This window comes from Quercus suber, unplaced genomic scaffold (assembly GCF_002906115.3).
Source record: "Quercus suber isolate HL8 unplaced genomic scaffold, Cork oak 2.0 scaffold_382, whole genome shotgun sequence".
Taxonomy (NCBI): domain Eukaryota; kingdom Viridiplantae; phylum Streptophyta; class Magnoliopsida; order Fagales; family Fagaceae; genus Quercus; species Quercus suber.
Genome location: NW_027069834.1, coordinates 166,861 through 185,866, shown reverse-complemented (window position 1 = coordinate 185,866; position 19,006 = coordinate 166,861). Strand labels below are relative to the sequence as shown.

General features: G+C 35.3%; 1 protein-coding gene and 1 pseudogene across 1 annotated transcript; one reads left to right on the top strand and one right to left on the bottom strand.

Annotated features, from left to right (window-relative positions):
- Window positions 1-1,117: 1,117 nt before the first annotated feature.
- Window positions 1,118-9,618, top strand: LOC112007157 (membrane-anchored ubiquitin-fold protein 4). The gene is made up of 4 exons (XM_024039463.2): window positions 1,118-1,458; window positions 1,762-1,992; window positions 7,645-7,815; window positions 9,271-9,618. Exons 2-4 carry the CDS (start codon window positions 1,863-1,865, stop codon window positions 9,324-9,326), a joined length of 357 nt encoding a protein of 118 aa, XP_023895231.1. The 5' UTR covers window positions 1,118-1,458; window positions 1,762-1,862; the 3' UTR covers window positions 9,327-9,618.
- Window positions 9,619-10,636: 1,018 nt separating this feature from the next.
- On the bottom strand, window positions 10,637-18,475 carry LOC112007131 (GRAS family protein RAM1-like; annotated as a pseudogene).
- Between the last annotated feature and the right edge of the window lie 531 nt (window positions 18,476-19,006).

The following is a 19,006-nucleotide window of genomic DNA, read 5'->3' as shown; positions in this document are numbered from 1 at the left end:
TCTTTTGTGTTAGATTCTGTAAACTTTGATGCTGCTTTGATTTAAATGAAAGTTGATTTCAGTTTCAAAAAAAAAAAAAAATTCACATGGAACTTTAAGCATTTGTGTATGGCTTGCATGTTTCACTAACCAAATTTTAGTCGATGAGAGAAACAACAAGTATATGTCAATCCTTTGTTTCCGTCTCCTATTTAGACATGACAAAATTGGACTCGACCAAAACTCAAAAGAAAATACTCATTTATAATAGTTTGGGAAAAAAATTTATTTATGTTCATTTATTTAACAAATTTCAAGTTTAATTCCAAGTTTAGGTTCAATTATTAAATGAGCAAAACTCAAATATTATAATGTGTTTGTGAACAAACTTGTGAGTTTGAGGTTAATTTTTATTTATTTATTATATTTATACATTTATAAATTACACTCACATGTGATTTCTAACCTAATGTAGCATTGAGCTTAGACCACAAGAAATTGTAACATATTAGATTGTTTAAGTTTGTAAAAGTTCTTAAATATCAAATTAATTTGTAAGTTATTGATAATATAAACAATCTATTTTGTAATAGTTTCTCAAAAAAAAAATTTCTATTTTGTAATATAAAAAATTTAATTTTTTAGCAATCCAAAGTTGATAAATATAATTTTTTTATAAATCCATACACTAAATTCGTTATATCCAAGTAACTCAAACAATATAATTTCAAACATAGTATACTTATTAATTATCCTAAGCTCTCTTACAACCCTCTTTTTAAAGAAAGATGAGAAAGACAAGTCAAACTTGTAATGGAAACTCCAAGTGGAATAGTCAAAATTTGATAAATGCAAAATGTAATTTTCTTTTTCTCTCTTGAAAACAATAAAGTGAAGTACAAAATAAACCCTTTTGGATTCATATACCGACTTATTTTACGCAAGAACTTTCACAATCTCATTTGGATTCATTACCGACTTATTTTATTTTTAGTCATTAACAAAAATTTAGTGAAAAAAACAAAAAAAAAAGGAGAGTAATAATAATATTCCCACAGAGAGAGTAAGAAACAACATCTTCTTTATTGGAAAATTTGTTTACTGACAAACACAAACACAAACACGCACACACACAGAGCAAAGTTATTCTACTAGTATTTACTGACAAAAAGATTCGTAGTCGCAAAATCTCACTTTTCTTTTCCAGACAGACACGGGCAAAAAAGAAAAAGGCGATAATACTGGACTAGAAGAATAAATATAAAAGAAAATTCGGCCTAAATTTCCAAAACCCAAAAAGAAAGAAAGAAAAACCCAAAACCAAAGCGTCAATCAAGATCGGGTCTACTCTTCTCTACTCTAGGGTTTCTCTCTCTTCTCTCTCTCTCTCTCTCTCTCTCTCTTAGGAATCTCTCTGGTCTTTCATTCTCACAAACCCTAGAGAAAAGCAAAGCTCGCGATTCTTTTCTTTCATTCCAGGTACTTTTTTTTTATTTTACATTTCTGGATTATCCAATAATTGTTGGTTTGGTTATTGTATCGGTGTCACAATTATGCTTTTCCTATCTTTCTTTCTTTCTTTCTTTCTTATCGGTGACCTGTTCTGTTTGGTTGCCGAGAAAATTTAAGAGCAGAAATGGAGAGGAAATTTGGACTGTGTTTCTTTTTTTTTGGAATAATTAAGTACAGAGCTGAACTCAGCTGAGCGAATGAGTCGTAATTTTACTTTGATTTTGTTGAATTAGCCAAACGAAAGAATTGACTTGAATGATTTGAGTGTAGGGGTTTTCGGGATTTCTCGTGGCGGATTGGGCCGCTGGTTTGCGTAGAAAGGGCGGTGGTACGGAAACGTTTTACGGGATTGAATTGGTGGAGGAGCTCAAATGCCGGAGGAGGAACTGGTTGAGCTCAAGTTCCGAATCTACGATGGGTCAGATATTGGTCCCTTCCGCTACTCGCCGGCCTCCACTGTAGCAATGGTCAAGGAGAGAATTGTGTCAGAGTGGCCAAAAGGTCAGCGAGTTCAATTATGCGTGTTGCTTTTCGATGTTTCTGTTTTCAATTGTAGTTGCTTTCTATTTCTAATTATCTGTCTGTGTTTAGTACACAATTTGGCTGGTTGAAGTTTGGGGAAATTGTTGAAAGATTTGACATTGGTGTGCGGTGTTTATGTGTGCGTGAATTGAGTTTTCAGGAGGAAACCCTTATAGTCTCGGTGTCTAATTTTTGTTGCTGACAAGTTTCTTAAAGTGGTATTACTTATAAGCGCTTTGAGATACATGTGTCTGGCGCCTTAGATTCTTATCGTGCTTTCCATCTAAAGATGGAGGCAGATTATAAGGAACATATCATTTTGTATTGCTTTTCAATTGAGTCACACAAAAGCTTGTTTGTGGTTGATGGAAATGCCTTCATTCAAGAGGGACATGTTTTCTCTAAAATCTAGATCTTTTTGAAATTAAAAAATGGATTCTTGTACATCGATCCTTATTATTATTTTTTATGCTTTTGATAGTCAAACAAATTTAGCTATGATGACCAGTATATTTGAATTTTATTTATTAATCATTTAGATTTGCATCAAGGATTAACTTTAAATCCATATCTCTTTGCACTAGTTATGGATGAACTACTAGACCAACTCTATATGAAGGCCCTTGGTGTATCCATGTATGCCTTTTCTAGAGTTTTAGTGGATGAAAATAGGCGTGGAGTAAATGCCAAATTGGAAATCTAGAGAGAGGCTTTAGAACCAAGAAGATTTAGCTTAAGTAGGTCTTTCACATGAAGTGCAACTTCAGTGAAAGGAGGGGGTTTAGGTGATAGCCCAATGGTAATGGCATCCTTTGTGGTGTCCCATGTCTATGCTTCAAACCCGGCTCCCCCTCCCCAATTATCTACCTATCAAAAAAGTTTGGTAAAAGGAAAAATAAGGATGAAGGGATTGTAAACCTTGATGGTCTAGAGATATCTAAGAGCGAGTGCTTCGTTATCTTGGATCAATAATTCATAAGCATGGACAGTTTGAAGGTGGTGTGAATTATAGGATAAAAGTAGGGTGGATGAAATGGAGAAGTGCATCGAGAGTTATGTTTGATCATAGAATACCTATTATGTTAAAGGGAAATTTTTACAAGACTGTTATAAGACCAGCTATGGTATATGTTATTGAATGTTGGTCTATGAAGAAACAACGTGTTCATAAAAGAATCCTAGTTGAAATGTGAATATTGAAACGAATAAGTGGAAATACAGGGAAATATAGGATATGAAATAAAGAAATTCGTTTAAAGATAGGCTTATATATATTTTTTATCTTTCTTACTTATCAAAAAAAAAAAAAAATTGTTTAAAGATAGGGGTGACTCCTATTGAGGAAAATATGGAGTCGCTTGAGATGTTGTAGTTATGTGCAAAGAAGAGCGATTAGTGCATTAGTGAGGAAGAGTGATTTGATTCAAGTCAATGTAATAATGCTAGCAGAAGTAGTAAAAACTAAAATGTTAATTAAAAAGGTGATAGATTATGATTTTGGTTTGGATATAATGGTAGAGAAGAATACACATGATTTACCTTTACTAGTATGTTGAGTTAAGTATCTATAGTTGATCCCAAAAGTTTTTGGACTAAGGTTTTGTTGTTGTAATAATGAGGATAAACTACTTAGCCCGTTAGGGCCCCTGGATTACCTGGTAATTGGTTTTGGTGGGTGGGGTCAGTTGCCAGTAAGAGTTTGATTAATAATGAGGATTGTTGTACAGTATGTTTTGCGACGTGCAACAAATCTGAGTGAAGTTCTCCTATGCCATTAAAAAAAAAAAAAAAAAAATTAGGTTCCTGCTCCAAAACATTGTAGTTAATTCTATATCAGTATCTCTTGCATATCTAGTTGCTTTCATATCATCAAATGACACATCTTATGAAAAAAGTTTAAAAGCTTCTAAACTTTTTTGGGGATCAGTTTATTGCATGTATGTCTGATTAGTGATCACAAAATTCAAGGATTAATGATTTGCCTACAATTTAAGCTAGAAATGCTATTTCATTCATCATGGATCGCACATTTTGATTGATGTGGCTGCAACAACTCTTGAATAAACTCCTTAATGATTTCCATTTTAGTTTAAATATGTTTTTGCAAAAATAGAGTGGATGCCGTCCTGTTTTGATCCTTGTCATAAATGTAGTGTGGTGCATGTTGCTTTATTGGGTGGTTCATATATATATGAACCGAAAGTTATGAAAATTAGGTGTTTTAAGTCTTAGCATTTTGAATTAGCTTACTAAAAGAAAGAATTAGTTACCCTACCTTATTCCTTTTTGTGATGGCAAAGTGGCTGGCAAAAATTTTGGTTCCTTTGCAAGTTGAGCTTATCTTTTTGGGTTTACCTAATAGTTCTACTAAGCTAAATTTTGATTGGACCCACCTCCATCACGCCCAATCCCCTTTCTTCTGTCCTTCATTTGCCCTCAAGTACGTTGCAATTCATCATTAACTATGTAGTGAGTATGTGATTGATAGAAGTTTGAAAATTTTTGTACAACCTTGATTGATGTATATGAGGAGCACTTTGATATTAGGGCTAACTAGTTTCATTTCATTACAAACAAAATTTTGGAAATAAGAGAGATTTTTTTTTTTTTAAATATATATATTTTTATAACTGTTATGAGTGAAACGTAGCGTAGTGAATTCTGTTCATCTAATTGGTGAGTTAGTGGATCTACATAGCACATGAACCATGTTTAGGATTTGATGACACTGCTAGTTTCAGGATAGTCATCTATGTGGTTGTTAGGTAGGTAATTGAAGCCAGGTTATGTTTTCGTATGACCTTGGGGCAGCCTAGGTGTAGAGTACTAGGTGCCTAAGCTCACCTAGGTTTGATAACTTTGATTTCTAGCTTTGTAAGATCTTAGTTGGAAATGCATATTTGGGTGGTATAAACCCACTACTGGATGGTATATTTCTATATATTTGTGTTTGCTCAAAATCAAGTACAAGATCTTAGATTTCTGATTTGTATTAGTTGCCCACATGAAATTTACACGAATTGAATATTTTAGCTTAATAGATAGTGTTGCATATGTTTGGTCATCCTGCTTTTTGCCTTGTAAAATTCATTAGTTGGACTCATTAACTAATAACTATGCAATCTTGGTCCTCTGTTTCTGCCAATTACCATGTATAGTATGTGGCAGCAGAGATCTCACCTGATATGACATTAGTCTTGCTATCCTTAAACATTAATGAGTATGACCTTACTCTCCTACTTGGTTTAGGCACCAGATGTAGGCCTCCAATCACGTGTGTTTATGGACATCAATGCAAGAAGACAGCCCATCCAGTGATTCTGTGGATGGACAATGGAGGCCCGCTGCCAGTTGGGCCCAGTTGACCTAATAGAAATTATTTAATTTTCTTTATTTAATGTATTTGGTTATTCCTACCTGGTTTCAGACTTCATTTTCTTTCCTTGATGGTTAAAAGGTTAGCATGGGAATCCTATATAAAGGCCCCAAGGTTCACTGGTTCTGTATTGCTATACCTGGTTTTGATTAAATCAAATTTCTGTTGGAGTTCTTCCTGTAGCTTGGTGTTGGTTCCAGGTGGTTGTTTCTATGTTTTTCTTCTTGGTGCTGATTCTTAGGTTCATCTCTCTTTTTTGGTTCTTTTTGTGTATCAATTTTTTCTTTGAATTTTGTGCTGCATCACAATGGTAATGTGCGATTTTGCTCTTTTTATTGTCTTAGTAATTTGGGATTCTTGCAAAACAAAATATGAGGCAAAATGCTGCAGAACCTTCTGACGTGATTAGGTCAAGGACTCACATCATCTGCATGGAAACAATTGACTCGGGAGTATGTGATAGCTTTAAAAGACTATTGCATTGGTGAAACCTGTTATAGATTTTCTTATGAATAATCCCCTTCCTCTAGCATTCGTATAGGCTATATTTGAGAATGTTGTAGTGGCTTGAAGTGGATGACTTTGCTTGTTTTATACTCACTTTTATCTCTGTTGAGAATCTCTCTCTCTAATAGGTTAAGTTACACAGGCAACTCACTCTCTATCCCATTGGTTTTTGAACCAGAGTTCATTGGCATTTCTGAAGAATTTTATCCTAGCTGTCCCCAGATAGTTTGGGATCAAGGCACTCTTTAATTTTATACCTTGCCTCCCATGTTTGCTCCTCTTTTCTAGCATATTTAGGACTTACAATTTATATACCACCCCCCCCCCCCCCCCCACCACAAAAAAAAAAGAAGATCTACTCTTTACTCAAGTTTCTAATTTAGACCAAGCAACATTTCATTAATTCTTCTTCTTCTTCTTTTTTTTTTTTTTTCCTTTTCTTTTTGTAGATTTCAATTTTATTTTATGAATTTTTTATTCAATTAGAAATTACGACGTAAAATGAATGAAATGTAAAATTCTTTAGTAGTCTATGTCCTTTCGAACGAGAGATACCCTTACTTAATAGTTCTGATTATGATTATTACATTAAGCTCCCGGTTTTTATTTCCTTTCATCCATGTTAGCTGGCAAGGTTGTATTGCAAATTATAATTGTAATTAGAATCAATACATAGTATTATACATTATAAAATTAAAATATAAATATGTTAAAAGAACCTAGAGAATCAGTGTGAGATTTTCTATCAAAATGATTTACCAAGGGTTCCAGCATTGCAAAATCAAGTTTTATGGTGAAAATTTTGAGGTTTAAGCACCAGATGTGCCATGTCTTGTCAAGGAAAGCTGATCAGCAAGGTAGGCATTGACATGTCACTACACTGTTGAAAACCTATGTGTACCTAGTCATTGGATGCTTGTGTCATGTGTCTGTCTGGCTTGCTTAGATGTGAATTTGATTCTAGCCAGATATTTTTTGGGAGATTGAAAATATTGTATTGTGAGGATCATTTTTGTTTCATCTTTCAACTGGGTGATTTTTAACAAGCAATGATTAGTATAGACTATCGAATGGTAGATGGGCAAAATTTTTTGATTGGTAAACAGAAAATTTTATTCAATGAAAAATAAATACAGCACAACCACAGTACATGGGCACCGTACAGGGTTGTTAAAAGCCAAATGAAAGTACATAAATCAAAAAATTCTAGCAAATCAGAGAAAGAATGACAACTTAATACTGCCATCCAATCATACAGTGCGCGAAATGAGAACATCTTCATATCCAAGGGTGAGATGTCTATCCCATTAAACATGCAATTATTACGCTCCTTCCAAGTAATCCACATAAGCATAATGGAATAGCAACCCAAAACATCAGCCATACAATGCCGACCAAATATCCCTTTTCAACACCCTAACAAAGCCAAAACACCCTGAGGCATAACCCAAACTACTCCAAACAGACCAAACACCATATACCACAAATCATAAGTAATGGGGCAATTTAGTAACAATTGGTTTTGGTCTTCAATTAGTTGGGACATGAATCATGACGTGGTTCCCCTCTGTGGACTAGTTCTGATTTTACTTGGTATTATCATATTGTCAAACAAGAAAGTTATACATGATAGTTTGAGTACCAAATTGTTTCATCTTGATTTCTCCCCTTCTAATTTTTTGTTTATTGTTTTGGCGTTCTGTTTTCACTCTTTTAACATTGGACCTATGTCTTCTGGTATGTCTCAGATAAGAAAATCATACCCAAGGGAGCAAATGACATAAAGCTGATAAATGCTGGGAAAGTATTGGAAAACAACAAGACTGTCGGCCAGTGTAGAGTACCTTTCGGTGAGCTTCCAAGAGGAGTTATCACCATGCATGCTGTTGTGCAGCCATCTTTAGCAAAAGCAAAAGCAGGTAGTTTTCTGGATATATGCATGTTCTATAAGATCCAGATTATGTGATTTATGCTGTTTCTTTCATACTGAGAGTTTGGCTGCATATGATATTTTTTACCTATCAAAGAATGTTTTTTTTTTTTTTTTTTTTTTAAGCTTTGAGCATTAAATATGTAATGCATTCGTCTAAGTTCATCCCTACTCTTGGGTTGGTCTAGTAGTTCCTAGGTCTCATGTGATCTGTGAGGTTCTAAGTTCAAATCTCCTAGTCAGAAGACTTAGAACCTTGGCCCTTGGGGATTCTTCCTTATAATTACCTAGTGTGTGGGACGGTAGACTATACACACTTCAGGGAATAGTTTGGTGCTAGAAGAGACCTGGACACCCACTTTAGCCCACACAAAAAAAGGTTCATCCTGACTTTGTTTTGTTGCAGTATAAATGGATTTTATTGTCCTGACTTAGAACCTTGGCCCTTGGGGATTCTTCCTTATAATTACCTAGTGTGTGGGACGGGAGACTATACACACTTCAGGGAATAGTTTGGTGCTAGAAGAGACCTGGACACCCACTTTAGCCACACAAAAAAAGGTTCATCCTGACTTTGTTTTGTTGCAGTATAAATGGATTTTATTGTCCTTAATACTTCTTATTTATTTATTGAAAAGTTACATATGCATCCAATAGATCTTGAACCCTTGTCCACGTCATCCACCTAAAACTTACAAGGGAAGGAGGTGCCAGTTGAGCTAGAGCTCATTGGCTCTTGTGCTTGTTACTTTTAGATGAGAGTTGGCATCATGAATGTTTTTTCGAATCGTTAAAATGGGTGATCTGGCTGTACCCTTGGTATAGGGCATCATTATACCAAGGCACTTTCAGACTAGTATGTTGGTGATACACATTGGGTAAAAATCTTGAACCCTTGTCCATGTCATCCACCTAAAACTTACAAGGGAAGGAGGTGCCACTTGAGCTGGAGCTCGTTGGCTCGTCCTTCCTTGTTACTTTTAGATGAGAGTTGGCATCATGAATGTTTTTTCGAATAGTTAAAACGGGTGATCTGGCTGTACCCTTGCTAGTATGTTGGTGATACACACTGGGTAAAATCTTTGAAGATCACATGTAAGGGTCACAGGTCGGTTTGGGCCTGGTTTCATATTTACCCATCACCCGAGCGGATCATGTTGGTGAAGGGGTCTTGGACCCTGAAAGTCATAAATTTTGTCTTCATTGCCAGCCTTGAAAATGGTTAATATGCTTTGTAGTTAACTAATTAAAGTGATGAATACAATTGTAGTTTCTGTGATTTATGTGGTGACTTTATATCTACCAACATCAAGTCAGATATTAAAATCCTAATCCTCATATTGTAAGCATTGATGCAAGTGAGAACTTATAAGACATCAAAGTACTGATTGTCTTTTCTATGTATCTGCTGAAAGTTATTTGTGTTATATGTTTGTCTGAACAGAAAAGAAGGTTGATGATGTCCCAAGAAAAAGTTTTTGTTCATGTTCCATATTGTAACTCGTAAGTGAGTCCGTCTTGATTCAGCACTAAGTTTGTGGGGCTGCCTCGGGTTTCTTCTTGGGACCTCCTAAGCCACAGAGATGAGTAGCTGCAGGAAAGACAATAATTTGTGAAACAGTCCCCATCCCTCATTGTTACATGTTTGTTGGAGGGCATTCCTGTGTAACAGTGCATGTCGGTGATGATGATGTATTTGCATTTTATAAAATGCGTGTTTGATGTATTTTGGTAGCTGCAGTCCTACATATTCGATTAACATATATAAAGCCTTATGTGTTTCACAATTTAATATGTTGCTGAAGATGGCCCTGGTGTTTTGACAATTTACATGCATGCTCAGGCTAACAAATCTGAAATCTATAATCAATAATCGTAAAAATTGGTTAAAAAAATGGGAAAGCTGGAAGCATCCGAAGCTGTTTTTCAGTCTTTAGTACTATTGAAAAACAATAAACAAGCATTTGCAAAAGAGGAAATGCCCAGAAAGTCTGGCTTGAAGAAGGGCATAAATCATTGTCAACAAAAGGGAAGAAGAGAAAAAACTGTATGACTTATGAAGTAAGAAGAATATGCTTGCGTACTTGATCTCTGTACACAAAGAAGCTTATTTATAATTTTTTTATATATTTTTGGGTTCAACCGGAGTCAAACATCTCCCTTCTTTTAGTACTTATATTCTTCATTTGAGATTCTATCCCAGCTCCTTGGTACTACGTAAATGAGAGACTAGTTGGTACTTGGCACCCAAGTCTTCTTCCTTGATTTTGGTATTTGGATACGTATTTCTTTTCAAATTTTGATGCCTGAAAACTGGGTATTGTTTGGGCCTCATTGAAGTTAGGCCCAAAAGTAGAAAACGAGATGAACATTGACTTATACGAAAGAAGAAAGATACTTTTAAGAAATAATAAAAGAGAAAAATCCCTTCTGTGTCTTACCACCGATCGATAAGCCTATAGTCCAAGAGCAACGACACCATCTGGTACGGGGGAACCTCGTATCTGGAGGTGGCCTCTTCTGTGCAATAAAACAATTATTTTTTGCACACAAATATTCAACGGTATTATTATATAAAAATAAATAAAATAAATATTGACCTAATAATCCCTAAGGTCATTTTCCACATATCTTTCCTTTTCTCCTTCCTCTTTTCCCTTCTTTTGGCATTTTTTTTTTTTTGCATTGTTTTACATGGATAAATTAATAATATTTAAAAAACAACAAACAAAAGGAAAAGCCCCATGACAAATCACAAACGTAAAAAAAAAAAAAAAGAAAAAGAAAAAAAAAGCAAAAGATGATCTCGATCAACATCGCCATGCAAAAGCTGCAATAAGTGACCTATCTTTTCAACCCAAGAACAAACAACCCTTGTCCTCTGTCAACCTATACCCATCACACTAATACAACCCAACAATATCTTCGACTGTGTCACTGCGTTTGCACTCAATGGCACACCTATTATCTTCCTCCATTTCTCCAACCTGTCATGCCTCTCCGTCCTCTCGGGTCCCTCACATGCCACTATGTTACGGATCTCAGGTGCAAATATGTATTGCTCCACCTTGGCTCTCTGTGCTGATTCTGGTGGGAACGTCGCATCCAATGAGTCAAAAATTGCTGAATAATAGTGTAATCCCTCAAGAAACCTGCCCAAAAAGTATGGTCCATTATGGCTTGCTTCTTGTTCCACTAGTGTTACAATGATCGGAGCTTGGTCTCGGATCATTGCTGGTAAATTCCCAAGAGAATTACTAGGCACACGAAGGAGACGATTCACTGAATTCACAGCTAGTGCCTCACCAACCCTTCGGTTAAACATGTGGGGTTTAAGGTCTTTGAGTCGCTCACCCACCGGGTGGAATTCAAATGGGATGTGAAGAGAGTGAGCTAACTCGGCTAAACACCTACCGGTCTCTCTTACCGACTCTATGGAGGATCCAACGCCGGTTATCCGAAGAAATGGAGCTCCACCAGGTCGTGCTGCTAAGGCTTGCATGAAAGCTGGCCATTGTTAGCCTTGAAGAATATCTAAATCTATAACATGCACACGTTCTTCGGCTTCAAAGGCCTCAAATATAGCTTGGTTTGCGGTGAAGTGAGCGAATTTGATGTAAGGACAAGCTTGGTAGGCGATTTGGTAAATCTTGAGGACTTCTAGTGTGTTTGTTGAGAAAGGAGAGAAGGGTGTTGGAGGAGTAGCAATAGAACTGGAGGTACTGGGTTTGATGGTAAGTGTGGCAGCCAGTCTTGCGCTTAAGGCTTCCGTGAATCAGGCCGCTACACGCTGCATTGAGTCGCCGAGAGCTGAGACAACCCGATTGAGATGGAGGATATATCTTCTTGCCAGCATGTTGTCTTCTTTGGCAACTGCTTCAGCACAAGCTAGAAGAAGGTGCACTAGTTGAAGCCCTATATCTTGTTCCTGTGGAAAAAATAGACAAGTCATTAGAATAATAGTTAAATAATTAAATTTATAAAATATAATATATATATATATATATAAATAAATAAAAACAGAGATTTTATATCAGAAAGTATTAGATTCTATCAAGTGGTACATTCTATGTAAAAAGAATGGAAATATTCTTAAGTGTTACATCAGAGATAATTAAGAAGAAATTAAATAGTAACTTTTTGTTTCATTTGATTCAATATTTTAAAAATTTTCTAATAAAAAAATAAATATTCTTTATATCCTTTGATTCAATATTTCAAGACTTTTTATCCCTCACACATACACTCAAAACTCTTTGCATTTTAATTCACAATTTTCCCTTCTTGCACTTCTACTCATTTATATATACCTATTCATAGTCCTTCATGCCATCTCATGTCAGATACACACAAACCAAAAATGATGTTACTTACCTTCAATCTTTCAACGACCTCTATCTAACTCTAGCTCTAATATTGTTGTTTCATCTAATCCTAACCCGTATGAGTTGGCTACAACCAAGGAAGAGGGGCTTGCATTTTGTACTAAGTGACAACAGCAATTACGATTTTAATGTTAAGGTTGGACATTGTGAATTTGTGGGTTTTGTAAATGATGTGATTGACTGTAGGTGATTGAGACGTATATTTTGTTTTAGAATTAAGGAGAAAGAGAAAGACATATTCTATATCAACTTTTATACTATAATATTCCTCCAATTTTTTTTATTTCTTCAATTGAATAATTATAATGGATATGTGTGTGCAATTTGTAATTGTTACTTTTTTAATTATGATAAACTCATTATTAATAAAGTTCTATAACAATTATGCTATAAAACATATACAACATTCTCCAAAACCGTTTTACATAAAACATTATAATATTATTCGTGCTCGCACGGATAACTTACTAGTTTATTTTAAATTTTGGGACAAAATATAATTTAGTATGTTATTAGAAGAACCCATGATCTTGATTTTGGATCTATGATGCTCAAATTAAAAAAAGTAAGAAAAATGATTTAATGCTTTGTTTGTTTTGAAATAAAATACTTGTCTCATTTTCAAGTGTTTGTTTGCATGTAAAATGTGGTCAAATTTATAAAATATTTTTCCGTTGGTTGAAAAACACCTTTATAAAAAGTTGTAAAATGTTTTACCTTTGAAAATTTGATAATTTTTTTTTTCAAATATACAATGGCTCCCCTTCCCTTATATAGTGGCTAGCTTGTTAGGCTGGTGGCCAAAGCCTTCGTGTAGGCAATCGGTGCTTGTGGTCTGATGGCCAGAGATGCCGTTTTAGTGACCGACCATAGGTTTCTAATCACCAGGCTGAAATGGTCGTTTTGGTGATCGATGCCAGTAGTCCAATGATCGGAGATATCGTTTCGGGGATTGTCATTGGCGATCTGGTCATCTGAGACGCTGTCTCGGCTATTGGTTCCAACATTCTAATCATCAAACCTTTGGCACTAGTATCTTTGGTGGTTGAGTCGCTAGTTTTAGTCATTTACTTGAAAATTTTTACATATTATACTAAACATCTAAAAATATTTAACTTTAAAACAAACGAAACCTAATCTAAAACATCTTTGTTGGAAAAGGTCTTAGACACAGTCGCTTGTGGTATCTTTATTGCTCTTTTCAAAGGTTAAAAATGTTAACATGCTACAGTATTTAAAGGGAACAAAAATTGCATTGTAAGAGCATCCACAGCAAATGTAGCATAAAAAATGCCATTTTGATACACCAAAAGCCTACTTTATTATACTACCACATCATTTTACAATATCTCATTTATCAAATGTTTAATTATTCAATTCTATACATTAAAATAATATTTACTACACATTAAAATAATATATTATCTCCTCTCTATTATCATCAACAACAACAACAACATCAACGGCACAACCACCACCCACCAATATCCACTGCCGCAACAACACCTCTACTGCAAACTAACCACCACAATTACTTACCAATATGGCAATATCAAATCACCCAAATTGCAACAAAAAAAAAAAAAAAAAAAAATGAGATTTTATGTCAGAAAATATGAGATTCTATCAAGTAGTACATTCTATGTAAAAAGAATTGAAATATTCTTAAGTGTTATATCAGAGATAATTAAGAAGAAATTAAATAGTAACTTTTGTTTCATTTGATTCAATATTTAAAAAATTTTCTGATAAAAAAATAAATATTCTTTATATCCTTTGATTCAATATTTCAAGACTTTTTATCACTCACACATAAACTCAAAACTCTTTGCATTTTAATTCACAATTTTCACTTCTTGCACTTCTACTCATTTATATATACCTATTCATAGTCCTTCATGCTATCTCATGTCAGATACACACAAGACCAAAAACGATGTTACTTACCTTCAATCTTTCAACGACCTCTATCTAGCTCTAGCTCTAATATTATTGTTTCATCTAATCCTAACCCGTATGAGTTGGCTACAACCAAGGAAGAGGGGCTTGCATTTTGTTCTGAGTGACAACAGCAATTACGATTTTAATGTTAAGGTTGGACATTGTGAATTTGTGGGTTTTGTAAATGATGTGATTGACTGTAGGTGATTGAGATGTATATTTTGTTTTAGAATTAAGGAGAAAGAGAAAGACATATTCTATATCAACTTTTATACTATAATATTCCTCCAATTTTTTTTATTACTTCAATTGAATAATTATAATGGATATGTGTGTGTAATTTATAATTGTTACTTTTTTAATTATGATAAACTCATTATTAATAAAGTTCTATAACAATTATGCTATAAAACATATACAACATTCTCCAAAACCGTTTTACATAAAACATTATAATATTATTCGTGCTCGCACGGATAACTTACTAGTTTATTTTAAATTTTGGGACAAAAGATAATTTAGTATGTTATTAGAAGAACCCATGATCTTGATTTTGGATCTATGATGCTCGAATTAAAAAAAGTAAGAAAAATGATTTAATGCTTTGTTTGTTTTGAAATAAAATACTTGTCTCATTTTCAAGTGTTTGTTTGCATGTAAAATGTGGTCAAATTTATAAAATATTTTTCCATTGGTTGAAAAACACCTTTATAAAAAGTTGTAAAATATTTTACCTTTGAAAATTTGATAAATTTTTTTTTTCAAATATACAATGGCTCCCCTTCCCTTATATAGTGGCTAGCTTGTTAGGCCAGTGGCCAAAGCCTTCGTGCAAGCAATCGGTGCTTGTGGTCTGATGGCCAGAGATGCCGTTTTAGTGACCGACCATAGCTTTCTAATCACCAGGCTGAAATGGTCGTTTTGGTGATCGATGCCAGTAGTCCAATGATCGGAGATATCGTTTCGGGGATTGTCATTGGCGATCTGGTCATCTGAGACGCTGTCTCGGCTACTGGTTCCAACATTCTAATCATCGAACCTTCGGCACTAGTATCTTTGGTGGTTGAGTCGCTAGTTTTAGTCATTTACTTGAAAATTTTTACATATTATACTAAACATCTAAAAATATTTAACTTTAAAACAAACGAAACCTAATCTAAAACATCTCCGTTGGAAAAGGTCTTAGACACAGTCGCTTGTGGTATCTTTATTGCTTTTTTCAAAGGTTAAAAATGTTAACATGCTACAGTATTTAAAGGGAACAAAAATTGCATTGTAAGAGCATCCACAGCAAATGTAGCATAAAAAATGCCATTTTGATACACCAATAGCCTACTTTATTATTTTACCACATCATTTTACAATATCTCATTTATCAAATGTTTAATTATTCAATTCTATACATTAAAATAATATTTACTACACATTAAAATAATATATTATCTCCTCCCCATTATCATCAACAACAACAACAACATCAACGGCACAACCACCGCCCACCATATCCACTGCCGCAACAACACCTCTACTGCAAACTAACCACCACAATTACTTACCAATATGGCAATATCAAATCACCCAAATTGCAACCAAAAAAAAAAAAAAAAACCACAGATTTCACCTCTACTGCAAACTAACCACCACAATTACTTACCAATATGGCAATATCAAATCACCCAAATTGCAACCAAAAAAAAAAAAAAAAACCACAGATTGAACAGATTGCAGCAAAAACCCATCTACCACAAATTGAACAGATTGCAACAAAAACCCACATATTGCAGCAAAAAAACCCACAAAAAAAAAAAAAAAAGAAACCCAAATTTCAAGCTCACTCCGCTAAGTACCACCTTCAACCACCAAATCCACCAACCACTGGCTGCTGTTAAAACCCATCTACCACCATTGATGAACCCAAGAGAATCGATGAAACCTTTAAAGAATCGGTGAAACCTTCAGAGAATCGGTGAAACTGAGATTGAAAATCAAATCGGCGATACCGGTGGTGGCTCAGTGATGATGGAATTTGTGGTGGCTCAGCGAATCGACGATACTGATGGTGGCTCAGCAAATTAGCGATACCGGTGGTGGCTCGGTGAAGGAGATTTTATAGATTAGTGATGATGGAATTTGTAAGATGGTAGAGAGGAAATCGGTGATGGCTCATGATTCATGAATGGGAAGAGAATAGAGCAAAAGGGAAGAGGGAAGAAGAAAGAGTATGGAAAAGTGGAGATGGAGGCGGTGAATCTATGGCTGGAGAAGATGAAAGTGATATTTTAATTGGGATGAGAGAGAAAGATGAATAAAACAATAATAAACCATATGTCATTGTTTGTCCGTACCGTGCCAAAATTGTGAGGGTACTGTAGCATGTTGCAAAAGTTTGGCACATTTAACACATCTGATAAATGGGCGTTTTTGGTGTTTGGTGTGCCAAATGTGCCAAATATTTGGCATTTGACACATTTGGTACATCTACTGTGGATGCTCTAATGAGAGAGATTATTCACCTGCCCAGAGCCAATAGGTTGAGGTGCCATTAAGCTATGGTTAAGGTTGTGGTGATATTGTTCTTGCTGTTGTGTCTGCTTCTGCTGTAGTTGATTGTCTTGGTGGCGATCTTGTTGCAACAGTACTGATAATTGTCCACTTGCAACAGAGTCGGAGATTTGGTAAATATCACTTTCTTGGGTCAGTTGAGAACTTCCTAGACTTGATGGTTCGCTCACCGAACTGCAAAAACTTGAGGAATTATTGGAGATTGTCAAGCCATCCACTGCTGGAACTATGTCTGGGACATCGAAACTGTGTGATGAACTTCCATTATAATCATCCAAAAATTCCTCAATTGCTAGCAATGAAAGGCCCTCAGCTGGCTGCATATACTGATTTTTTGATGAGTTAAAGACCCTATGAAGTGGGCTTAGTCCCTTCCCTTTGTTGGTGCTACTAAAAGGACCAATCTGAGATAGTAAGCGAGGAGGAGAGCACCTAGAGAGACTCTGAAGTGGGCTTAGTCCCTTCCCTTTGTTGGTGCTACTAAAAGGACCAATCTGAGACAATAAGCGAGGAGGAGAGCACCCGGAGAGACTCTGACCTTGCATTGCCTGAGCATAGTTGTAATTATAATTGTAAGTTGAAGTTTGTGGAGAAGGCAAATTCCTCACTGGTGATGAGAGCATAAAATCACCATCCAATTGATCAGAGAAAAAGACTCCCATAGAGAATTGTCAGAAGATTGCACTTCAATATCTCCATCTATTAGGTTCTAAAGATTTAGGAATTTATGTATTTAGAACTCTAATGTGTAATGTTGGCAAACCATTATCAAAATAATATGTTTAGTCTTGTTTAGGCTTGCTCAAAGTTGTGTAATTCATGTAAAGTTGAAATCGAGAGGCTGCAGATGCTTTGGTGCATTTTGGCCTGGCTCGATCGATCGAAAGTCGACCAGAATGTTTTTTCTACAGAATTTCCAACTCAACCCTATCTCATTAAACGTTTTGAGTTTTATGTTTTTGCCCTAGGTATATAAGGCAAAACCCTAGCCACATTTTTGAGGGTTTCTTTGGTTGTATTGTTCCTCATATTTTGCGGTTTGTGTGAATCTCTTGTGAGATCCTTGAGGAGCTTTCCTTCACATAAACTTAGGGTTTTCAAGGTAAAAATATTATCAACACCTTGATGATCAACTCAGTTGCTGCCATTGGAGCTTAAAGAAACACAAGCGGGAGTGCTTGTATCTTGTGGAGAATCCAAGAAATAAGGAGTCCGTGGATTCGAAGTTTGCACGTGGTCGTGTTAGTAAGTTCTACTGGTGGATAGCATTAGGAAGTCAAGCGTGGGTGCTTGCAAGTCCTTTTGTATGAACTTCGATTCTTTCATACAGTGGATTCAAGTTTACCTTGAGGATAGCTAGGTTAAATCCTCCCCAGGTTTTTTACTGGTTTGGTTTTCCTGGGTAATCATATCTGTGTGTTCTTTATATTTCTGCTGCGTTATATCTTGATATGATTATTTGATTGTGTTAACCTAGATTTGCATAATTTGACTAAGTTAATCATTTGGCTAATTAATTAGGCTAATCTGGTTGGGTTAAGGGGTCTAAAATCGTACACCATCCAACTCAGACTTGAGGGTTGGAAAGTCGAGGCTTGTTGGGGTTAGACTTAGACTATTCAGTTCCAACTCATTGCATAGAGTTGTATTAAATGTTTTTTTAGATTTTGAAACTGACTCAATTGATGAAGTTGGTGGGAGTTTTGTGCTTGAGCTCTCACGTTTGAGTGAACCCATGCTTCCACAAAGAGAACTCATCATCCATTTTTTTTTTAATACCTAAAACTAAAAGAGCAAAAATGCTCAATACCCAGAAGCCAAAAGTACCCTTAGTATAATATTCAGCTCTTTAAAAAGGAGATAATTTTTTTTTTTTTTTTTTTGGGTATTGGTTTCTATTCAAGAGCTAGCTCTTGCTATTGTTAGTTCTAACTTCTAAGAGTTGGTAGGGTATTGAGAAAGAGTAGAGACTCTCTTTTCTCCTTCTTATTAAAGTGGGATTTGTCTCATTGTTCAGAGTAAGGTCAGAGATTAGGGACAAAAACCCTATTTCTATCGCATGTGATTGAAGGTTTGTGAAATTGATTACCTCCATTTCATTTCCAACACTTACTTAGAGGCAGAATTTTGTCATCTAAAGGTACACTGTTTTATTGTTTTTAAGTATTTGCTATTAAGCTTTGGAATGCCTGTGTGCATGTTGTACAGGACAATTTAGTAGGCCAAGATCCACTTTGTTTGGCCCACCCCTCTGAGAACTCGTTCCATCCGTATAGTACAATCATTCGGTTC

What these genes read in the sequence shown, in the direction of transcription:
- LOC112007157 (XM_024039463.2), top strand. Translation starts at nt 1,863, where the DNA reads ATGCCGGAGGAGGAACTGGTTGAGCTCAAGTTCCGAATCTACGATGGG. An exon ending in TGTGTCAGAGTGGCCAAAAG is followed by an intron (nt 1,993 to 7,644) that starts GTCAGCGAGTTC and finishes GGTATGTCTCAG; the next exon opens with ATAAGAAAATCATACCCAAG. An exon ending in TTTAGCAAAAGCAAAAGCAG is followed by an intron (nt 7,816 to 9,270) that starts GTAGTTTTCTGG and finishes TTGTCTGAACAG; the next exon opens with AAAAGAAGGTTGATGATGTC.